Source organism: Petaurus breviceps, unplaced genomic scaffold (assembly GCF_028583685.1).
Source record: "Petaurus breviceps papuanus isolate PSGF00001 unplaced genomic scaffold, PetGlider_PUasm1.0 555, whole genome shotgun sequence".
Classification (NCBI taxonomy): domain Eukaryota; kingdom Metazoa; phylum Chordata; class Mammalia; order Diprotodontia; family Petauridae; genus Petaurus; species Petaurus breviceps.
In genome coordinates, this window is record NW_027186373.1 from 1,123,819 (window position 1) to 1,134,609 (window position 10,791).

The window sequence follows — 10,791 nt, forward strand, 5'->3', positions numbered from 1 at the left end:
GCCTCGAGCTCCTCCCATGACTCCGCGATGCTGTATACCGCGTTGAGAATATTGTAGTTCCTCCAGAATTCCTGGATCGTGCCTTTGTCGTCCCCGTTGGCTCTTCGCAGGAGCAAATGGAAGACTCTCCGCAGATAGCATGCCTTGAAGGTGGCGATCACCCCTTGGTTCATAAGCTGGATCAGGGCTGTGGTGTTCTTGGGAAGGTACTCTACACGCACATTGTCGGACAGGTCATCTAAATTTCTCGGGTGGCCTGGAGAGCTGTCCAGAATGAGCAGGGCCTTGTTGGGGAGGTTGTTTTGGGCACAGTATTTCTTAATGGCTGGGCAAAAAAAGTGAACGAACCATTCCTGGAAAAAGCTCATTGTCACCCATGCCTTCTTGTGGGAACGCCAAATCACCGGCAGGTTGGGTTTGGAGAAGCCTTTGAGAGCCTGCGGGCTAGCAAGCTAGTTGCTGGTAGACCAGCAACGGCTTGAGCTTGAAGTCGCCAGCGGCATTGCCCCCCAGAAGGAGGGTCAGAAGGTCTCTGGCTGCCTTAAACCCAGACGCTGTTTTCTCCTCTGCTGAAATGAAGGTCCTGTCCGGCAGGAGTTTCCAGAAGAGCGCTGTCACATCCATATTGAACACCTGCTGTGGTGTGTAGCCGCCCTCCTCGATGACCGTCCTCAGTATCTCTGGGTACTTGGCTGCAACTTCCGTGTCGGTGCTGACTTTCGCTGCTTGTTCCGAGGTGGGGTAGGCTGTGGCGGGCTTTGAACCTGGTGAACCAGCCCCGGCTGGCCCCAAATGTCTCAGCCTCTGCCCTTGGCCCCTGCTCTTGCTTCAGGTCCTGGAACAGGCTCTTGGCCTTCTCCTGGATGGTCGAGACATTGACAGGCACACCACGCTGGCTCTGGTCCTCAATCCAGACGCTCAGCAGTCGCTCCATATTCTCCATCACCAGGCTCCTGCTCCGGGTCAGTTTGGTGGCCACCTGGGGCGTGGCAGCCTGAGAGCTTGCTCTGATCTTCTCCTTGTTGTCTCGGATGGTGGCCACTGTGGAAGTGGAAAGTCCCAAGGCCTTGACGATGCGGCTGAGCTTCTCCCCAGCTGCAAACCTCCTCAGAACTTCCAGCTTGACATGCAAGTTAATGGCTTTGCGGTCTCTCTTTGCGCTCTGGCTGGTGCTCTCACTCAGGTGCCTCTTGGCCGAGATCTTTGGGCCCAACATGGATGTCAGGGTGGCCTGGTCAGTGCCAACATCTCTTGGGGGCTCAAATGAATAGCTCTTTCCCCTCCCTTTTCCCATGGCTGCCCCCTCTTTGACCCCCTGCAAAATTGGGAAATAAGCATTTACTGACCTCAAGTTTTGATGGGCTTGGTAGAAAAATCTTTTAAATAGGATGATGGAATATGCACATTTCTACTGAGTTTTAATTTCCTAGGGCCTTCTTGTGGCAGATAGAAGTCACACTTCAGAATGCAGCAAACCTTTTGGAAAGTGGTGTACCAAACAAGATGGGGGGTGGGGCTTTTCCTTCAAACCTGTGCTGAAGTCTGGGGTGGGAGAGCAGAGGACTGGACTCCCTATGGGATCTTCTTCAAGGATGGGACAAGACAATGCAGGCCTGAATAAGAGTCCAATTATGTTGAGGAAAACAAAATGGCTTCATAAAGAATTTTTTTAAAAGCAATGATATAAATTGTGCTCACTCAGGAACTATGCCCAACTAATGCATTCCTTTTGGTTTGGATCTCCCAAGTCAGTCATTCATTCAGGAAATACTTATTCATAGATCACATGACTCTAGAAATGAGCCAGAAGGGACCTCAGGGATCCTGCTTCCCCCCCTCCCCAATCTTACAGGTAAGGAAACAGGCCAAGGGCACACAGCTGGTACTTGGCAAAGCCAGATTTGACTCTAAGTCAGTTCTTTGCCTGTTAAAGACCTACTACAAACAGGGCATCACCGACTCTCAAAGGTGGGTGTGCATGAGCATCTGGTCCAACCCCACACTGAAGGAATCCCTCCTCAAACATCCCTGACGAGGGGTCATCCAGCCTCTGTGTGAAGACCACTCAGTACAGGAAGCCCATTCTCTGGTGGGAAAGTGCCAAAGAAAGGACATTTCCCCTAAATGCAGATCTAAACTGGTCTCTTGACATTGTCCCTGCAAAAACGACAAGGCTTATCCCTTCTCCATCTCTGTGGATGGCTCTCATGTTCCTTGAAGGGTCCTTGGAGTGCCCGAATCCCTGCCCTGGGATACTGCACCCCCACCCCCAGTGAAAGGCAAACCCTTACAAGAGCAATGGTTGTCAGCAGAGAATGGGGCACACATTTGGTCTTAGGAAAATCACAGGAGACCAAATGATGTGGCCCAAGGCTCTTGAGGCAAAGGAGCTGGAATGGGTGCTGTCCCTGCCACAGCCCAAAGAAGGAGGCAGCAGAAGGAGGACCATCTCTGAGCTCAGGCAAGGGGAACAATGAGGGTTCCAGCTATAACTCCAGGTCATCAGACTCTAAGGCTGGGGTACTTTCCAACCTTCACAATGAGGGTCAGCTGGAGAACAGGAGACCAGGGCAGCAAAAAACAAAAGGCACATCTGGGTCTGATGAGGCCTTCAGGTTAGAAGGCCTAGGCCGGACCCAACTCCCTGCCCCCCTCAACCCAGAGATATTGGAGCAGCCTTCAAGCAGCAGTGCTTGGGCAGAATGGAGGCAGGTTAAGGGAGATGCCTGGAAGGGCACTCAGCAACAAGGGGAGGGATACCCAACTATCCATGAAGGATCCCTGCTAGGCTGGTATAGAGCTGGCCTGCAAGGGCAGGTGTCTAGACTCCCTCCAGGGCCGCGTCCAGGATGCAAGCTGAAGAGCATACACAGCTGGGGGAAGGGGTTTTGATGAGGAAGCCTGGGGAATGGCTCCATCCTAGGGAGGGCAAGGCAGGAAACAGTAGACATGGAGTTGTGTGTGGCTGGCCATCTGGAGCCCTGCTCTCTGACAGTAACATCTGCCTTTCAAAAACTTCCAGAGCTTCCAGACCCATGCCAGGCTAAACCCCATGACCCCAGCGGTGGAAAAGCCTCGGGGATCTCTAGTGTGGTCACAATTCAGACAAGAATCCTCTCTGCAGGATCCCCAACAAGTGGCCACTGAGCATCCCCTTGAAGGCTTCTGGAGATGGGGAGCTCACTATCTCACAGAACAACCCCTTTCATTTGGGATTTTTTTTTAATCAAAGACTTGAATGAAGCCATGCTTGGGGAAGGCCAGCTATCTGAGTTAGGGCGTTAGGGCCTGCAAAGATCCATACAGGCTAGAAGACTGGGTTGACTACAGAAGAGGAGCTGGTCAGGACGGCTATCTGAACAGAGACTGGCCACCCTGTGCCCATATGCCAACTCTAGCAAAACACCTAGAATTCGCATCTGACCCGACTATAATCAACAAATCCAATTAGAAACTATGCTAAGTGACTTCTTCCACTTCAGAGCTGCACCAAAAAGCCAACCAGAATCTCCACAAAGGCAAAGGTCAAGGGACAGGAAGACCAACCAGAAGCCTTCCAGGGTTACCAGATAAGCTAGAGACCCCTTACTAGTGGTGTGACCTTGGGCAAGTCACAACCCCAATTGTCCCTATGGGGAAAAAAATTCCTGGGAGTAACAACATCCAGTGTGCTCTGAAGTCCCCAGTGCTGTGTCCTCAGAGTTCACAGATAGAGTCAGCACAGGAACCCTGGGAGACCCAGGTCAAGACCAAGAAGCACTGACCACTACACCTAAAAAGGCAGCAAGGGAAGGAGCCTGACCCTGGCACAAAGCCTGAGATGAAGAAACCAAAGAAGACACTAATTACTATAAAGAATTGTTAACCAAAAGATGCCCCAAAATCCAACTGGGAAGGAAAAAAGTAATTCCCAGAGACTCAAAGAAAATAATGTATTTTCCATAAGTACTTGGTGAATATCTGAAGGGAGCAAAAGATAAAAAAAATTTAAATAAAACCTCTGGAGGAAAGAATGGGAAGAAAATAGCCTCATCCAAATGACAGCCACAAGTCAGAGCAGAAAAACAGGAGACAGAACGTGCAGAACAAGGAAAGCCAACTTAAGAAACACCAGATTCCCCGGAAAACATGATAAAACAAAAAAGGTTCATATCTACTAGAACTAGAAGAGGGCAAAGCAAAGACCAAAAAAAAAAAATCTACCAATCCCCTCCTGAAAAATCCCCCTCCTGAAAGCTCCCACAAGAAAAGTCCCAGGAATGTCTGGCAAAAGGACCAAGATCACACAAGACCTGGAAGCTTCTGTCACTGTGGAGAGGAAATCTTGGAATACAATGCTCCTTATGACAAAGAGGGTTAGGGTTATAGTTAAGAGTAGCTGGCCCTGTAGGGGAGATCAGAGCCCTGTAGACAAAAAAAAAAGGGAGCCCTTAATAGAACAGGGGACTTAGGGCAAAGTAAGAACTCTGAAGTACCAACAGAAACCCAGAAGGGTAAATTTAACTGAGTTCCTGGAAAGGTTTGCATGATGATATAGTGCTGACATCCTGACTCAGAGAAGAATCCAGCATCCCTGAGAACCTCCATAGTCATCAAGGGGAAGCTTCTGAGGGAGTCAAATATGAAAAGGAGAGGACTGGATGTAGAACAGGGAAACAAGAGAAGGAGGTAATGGGACTGGCCGTTTCTCCTAACTGGGGAGGACAAAGACGTGGAGAATGAGGATCCTGACTCTTCTTTGGAATTGAAAAAGGAAGGCTAAACACACACAAACACACACGCACGCACGCACACACACACACACGCAATGCACACACACGTGCACACACACACACTCACGCACGCACGCACACACACGCATGCACACACAGAGTTTGGTTTAAAGATATGGCCAACCAAATTAGAGAGGAGGGGTTAAAAATGGAAGGAAGACAAAATCTAAAGGGGTATTCCTCCATATTGTGGTATGGAAATGTAAAGGGATGTTATTATACCTTAAGAAATGTCAGATGATGTCAGAGACTCCTAGAGAGCCTTTTCTATGATGCCCAAGTCTCCAGAGGACACCAGATAAAGAGAGGCTGCCATCTTTGGGTGGGCCATTAAGTCCTTTTTTTAGAGGAAGAGAACACAATCAGTGAAACTCTTGGAAGAGAGCAGAGATATGGGGGACACTGTTAAATTTACTATATACTTTACAAAAACCACCAAGCAGCAGGAAATGAAGGTAGTGGCTTCCTTTAGCCTCTTTTCTTTGTGTTCTACTGTGCACATAGAAATGCTCATTTCAGCAATACCTCTTCTAGGGTTGTGTCCCAAAGAGATCATACAAATGGGAAAAGGACCCACATGCACAAAATATTTATAGCAGCTCTTTTTGTGGTGGCAAAGAATTGGAAATTGAGGGGATGCCCGTCCACTGAGGAGTGGCTGAACAAGTTGTGGTATACTATTGTTCCACAGGAAATGAGAAGCATGCAGACTTTAGAAAAACCTGGCAAGACTTCTATGAACGGATGCTGAATGAACTGAGAAGAACCAGGAGAACAGTGTACACAGTAACAGTCACATTCTGCCATGACTGACTTTGATAGACTTTGCTCTTCTCAGCAATGCAAGGACGTGAGACAGCTCCAAAAGACTCATGAAAATGCCGTCCGCCTCCAGTGAAAGGACTGTGGAGTCTGAATGCAGGTCAGAGCAGACTGCTTTCTCTTTTTGTGGTTTTGTTTCTTCTTTCATATGGCTCCTCCCACTGGTTCTAATTCTTCTTTGTAACATGTCTAATGTGAAAGTACATTTAATATGAATGTATATGTACAGCCTCTATCAGATTGTATGCTGTCTTGGGGAGGGGGAGAAAATTTAAAAACCAGAATCTTATGGAAGTGAATTTTGAAAACTAAAAATAAATTAAAAAAAAAGAAATGGGGGAGAGTTTTTTAAGTCCAGACTAAAATATAAAACTCTCCAGGCTGTCTCCAAATGACTACCCTCTGTCCCCATAAACTGCTCTCTCCCAGACCTGCCCTGTTCTCATTCCTCTCTGCTGTAACTTGTATCCCCAGGGCTCAGCATAGTGCCTGGAACACAGCAGGAACTTAAATGTTTGCTGGCCTGGTCCCTGGCTTCCACAGCAACCAAGAAGAGGAGGGTCAATGGGCATGCCAAGAGGGGCCTTGGCCATGTGCAGCCCATCCGATACACGAAGTGCGCCCACTGCATGCACAAGGACAAGGCCATCAAGAAGTTCATCATCTGCAACACTGTGGGAGCCACTGCCATCAGGGACCTCTCTGAGGCCAGTGTCTTCAATTCCTATGTGCTGCCCAAACTGTATGTGAAACTGCATCTCTGTGTGGGCTGGGCCATCCATGGACATCCCCACCCTGCTTCTGACCCACAGGTGCTGCCCCCAGGCCCCCCAGAGCCTACAGAAAGAGCTACATTCCTGAATTCAACATTCCTGGACCCATCAGAGAAAAACAAAATGGTTGGTCTACCTTAAAAAAATTGGGCATGGACTTGACTGGATGTAAAATCTTACACTTAGTCTCCAAAAGTCACCTCTGCAGGCACAAACCAGGCAGAGACAGCACTTTGCCTGACAAAGATCTGAGGTTATGAGTGGAACCCAAGCTGGACAGCTGCTAAAGGGGTGGGCTCATCTGGCCTCGGCTTCCTAGAAGAACCAGGTGATATCCTATAGAAGTCCTCTGGCCTCATCTGGAGGGTGAGGTGAGATTCTAGTACATTTTAGAAAGGACACAGAAGGGCACGGAGAAGGAGAAAGTGGGTAAGCCTGGAGAAGAGTGAATGTAGGGGGCCAAGACAGCAGGGGTGGGCTCCTCCTGAGGGGCCTTCCCAAGGCTGGATTCTTGCTCAGCTGTGACTCATTCATTCTATTCGTTCCACAGACATTACTGGGCACCACACACCGAGCTGGGCCCTGCATACACACACACACACATCTGTACCAATGACTCGGGAGAGGAGCGGGCCCTGGGCAGATCCAGGGAGAGGAAGAGAAACGGGCCTCCAAAGTCTCCGTGTTGCCCTAGGTCTGAGCCTGTGGGGCACCTCGTCTCCACCGGACATGGGGCCTGCACTTCACAGCCTCTGCTCCAGGGAACAGGCACCCAGTGTGGCTAGTCCTTGTCTTGGTTCTGGAAGTACTGACCTCAGGGCCCCTCCCTCCCCTATCTGAGGAGCCTCATGTGCTCTCCCTCCATTTGAGGAATGCTGCATCCATCAATGTGACCCTCTGGGCTTCATCTCTGGCTTTTCAGAATCTGACATTGAGTCAATGGGGGGCAGTCTGTTAGTGATCACACAGAACTGGAGAGCAGAGAGAAAGATGGGGCTGAGGTGGGGCATGCCAGCACAGTGGGAGGGAAGCCACTCACTTGGCACTTGTCAGAGAGCCTGGTTTCCTGGCCTCTGAGACTCCCCAGATCTGCAGAATGGATGGGAACCTGGGCTGGAGGCAGAGCTGGGGGGAGGTGGGGGAGGAGATGGGAGCTTCAGGAGACCTGCTGAGGGTAAACCCTTCAGCTCCCTCAATGCCCCCACTCAAGGCAGGCATGGGGAACGGGCCATCAAAAAGTCTGGGAGCCAAGACTGAACTGCGATTTGGGGGCCAGCCTCAGAAGTAGAAGCTGAGTGTGCCTGGATTGCTGTGGCCACAGCCCTTTCTCCCCACCAGGGAATCCTGCCTTGCGTGTGAACCACTCAAAGAGGCCAAGCCCCCACCACCCAGGTCATTAGCCGCTTTCCCTGCTTCCCACGCACCCCTCCCCACCTCTGCCTTCCAGTGACCCTAAGGGCCCAAACGGCCTGGCACTGTCTTGGCTTTCATTCCCTCATCTCCCTCTGGGCTTCAGTTCTGTCCTCCCTGCCTCAAATACACAGCAGCATGCAGTTCAAAGACCTGGGCTCTGTCAGAGGCTAGCACCTTGGCATCAGCTTCCTACACTGGTCATGGATCCAGGCCTCCTGTGCTCAGGTCTGTGCCAGGTCTCTCTGGGGGTGGGGAAAGGGGAGAGGAGAGAGAAGGGGGAGGGGGGAAAGGGAGGGTTGAAGAAGAGAGGGGGAGAGAAGCAGGGAGCGGGGAGAAAAAGGGACAGGGGGAGAAAGGAGGGGGAGAGAGAAGGCAAGGACAGGGTATAATGGGAATGGGAATTTGAGGACCTTCCCTGCTTTGAAAATAGACTCTGCCCCCGAATAGGCTAAATGTGGTCACATGGAGCCTGTGGTGGGAGGAGTCTGCTGAAGGGTGGAACAGAGCCCACAGGAGAAGCTAACTTGAGGGAAGTCACAACTTTTGTGACTTTGTAGTTAACTGGGTCACTAGGGTTGTGATGTTCTCCGACCCTGGAAAAGGGTATATATACTCTGCTTATGGGAAGAGCAGCGTGATGTGGCCAGATGAGACTCTGGGCAGCCTTGAGCCCCCTGGCTTTGAAAACCCAGACGCTGGTGCTTGTCTCTCTGGTGACTGACTGTATGGAGGGACGTGATGGTCGGCAGCTAGAAGCCCTGTCTGTTGGACTGTGTTAGTTTATCAGTCTGTACTTTTTGTCTGCTTGTATTTTCTGAAGCTCAGGGTGCTGACTTTCCCCCCTGAACTAGGTAAATGATACATGTTTGATTAAAGTAAGATTGTTAACCCCTTCTGAGTTGCTTTCTTTTAGAAAAGCAGATGAAGAACCTGTGCTAGTAGCCATCCTGGGTGTGCTGGGGTGCTTGCTGTTACAGAGAGGAGTGGGGAGAAGGGAGGGGAGAGAGAAGAGAGAAGGGGGGGAGAGGAAGGAGGGAGATGGGAGAGAAGGGGGAGGGGAGAGAGGGGAGAGAAGGGGGAGGAGAGAGGAGGGGGAGGGGAGAGAGGGGAGGGCAGGAGCGGGGAGGAAGGGGGCAGAGAGTGGGGCAGAGGGGAGAGGAGCACTGAGCTCTTGGCAGCACCTGCTGCAGAGGTGTCCTGGAACAAGGAAGGGTGAACTTTACCAATCCTAGCCCTTCTTAGGGCTTGTCCCTGCTTTACAGAGTTGATGGAGGCTCAGAGAAGAGAAGCACACTCCCCCTCTAGCCCAGTGGCTTCTTTTGAATGTCAAGTGTGACCTATGTGGGGGGAGCCCCTGCAAAGCAGCCTCAGTTTCCCCATCAGGTACAATTTGATCTCTGAGGTCTCTGGGGGTGCGGCCAAGGCACCTGTTCCACCTCCTTCTCCCATGTGGTTGCTAGCCCTCCCTCTTCATCACCCTCAGGGGCCCCGGTTACTCCCAGTTTGGAGGTAAGGGCCGAGAGCCAGGAGGGCTCTTCCAGGGAGCCTGCCACTTCTCTACCATCTATTTCCTCCCTAGACCCTGCTGCTCCCCTTCCATATTCCCAGGCTCACCACTGAGGAGCCCCCTCCCCATGGCCCAGTACCATTCCAGTGCTGCCCACTGGTCTCCATGCCCTTCTCCCCAGCCCAGGCCCTCTGCCCCTATTAGGCCTCTCTCCCCTCTCCAATCCTGGGGCCACTTCACATCGCCCCCTTCATACACTGTTGGCTCCTAGACATTCCATCTCCTGTATCCAGGACTTTGCCTGGGCTGTCCCGCCCCTGCTTGGCATGCCCTCCCTCCTCAGAATTCTCATCTTAGCCCAAGGTCTAGCCAAGAAACATTTAATCAAGGATCTCAGAGAGTCCCCTCCAGGCTGGAGAGGGGAAGGGGCTGGCCCAGAGGCCCACTGCCCACAGACAGGCCTTGTTGTCTCTCCATGCACACTATATACAACACAGATCAGATGAGATCAAAGAATGAGCAAGCACCTAGAAATGGCCATATGAATGGATACTGGGCTTAGGCTCCCAAAATCACTGGGATCTGAGAAGGCATCAAGTATGCCCCCCTCATGTGATAGGAGTAACTGAGGCAGCCAACGTCACAGAAGTCAAGTCAACAAGCACTGAATGCCAGGCACAGTGCTAAGCATTGAGGATACAAAGTAAGGCAAAAGACAGTCTGTGCCCCCAAGAAGTCAACAGTCTGATCGGAGGAAAAACATGTATAAATAAAGTATAAACAGGAAAAATAGGAAATAATGAACAGAGAAGGCCCTGAACTGAAGAGGGATGGGGAAAGCTTCCTGTAGGAGATGGGATTTTTAGGTGAGACTTGAAGGAAGCCAGGGAGGTCAGTGGTCAGAGGAGAAGGGAGAGCGTTCTGGGCCTGGGGTACAACAGCCAGAGAGGTGGAGGGTCTTGTTAAAGGGACAGTCAGGAGGCCGGGGGAACTGGATGGAAAAGGATGTGGAAAGGAGACAGGAGTCAGAAGCCTGGAAATGTGGGAGCGGGCAGGTGATGAAGGGCCCTAAGGGCCAAACACAGTATTTTGTCTTTACTCATGCAGGTGACAGGGAGCTACTGGAAGTTACTGAGACTGACATGGTCACACCTGTGCTTTAGGTAACATCCTGAATGGAGGATGGGTAGAGTGGGAAGAGCCCAAGGCAGGCAGACTCATGTGCAGACTGTTGCCATAGTCCAGGCCTGAGGAGATGAGGGTTTGTGCCAGGGTTGAGACAGGGTCCAAGGAGGGGCAGAGATGAAATGAACCAGAGATGGTGCAGAGGTGAAACTGATCAGAGATGCTGTAGAGGTGAAATGGACAGGAAGTGCTTCAGGGGGTGAAATCGACCAGAGGTGCTGCAGAGGTGAAATCAACCAGAGATGCTACAGAGGTAAAACCGACCAGAGGTACTGCAGAGGTGAAACGGACCAGAGATGATTCAGGGGTGAAAGGGACC

General features: G+C 51.0%; 1 protein-coding gene across 1 annotated transcript; it reads right to left on the reverse strand.

The window, feature by feature from the left end:
* Positions 1-541: 541 nt before the first annotated feature.
* On the reverse strand, positions 542-1,216 carry LOC138172937 (putative CENPB DNA-binding domain-containing protein 1). Its single transcript, XM_069102786.1, has one exon. It carries the CDS (start codon positions 1,214-1,216, stop codon positions 542-544), a length of 675 nt encoding a protein of 224 aa, XP_068958887.1.
* Positions 1,217-10,791: the final 9,575 nt, after the last annotated feature.

Bases quoted from the DNA above. Each gene is read 5' to 3' on its own strand.
- LOC138172937 (XM_069102786.1), bottom strand. From the start codon at position 1,216: ATGTTGGGCCCAAAGATCTCGGCCAAGAGGCACCTGAGTGAGAGCACC.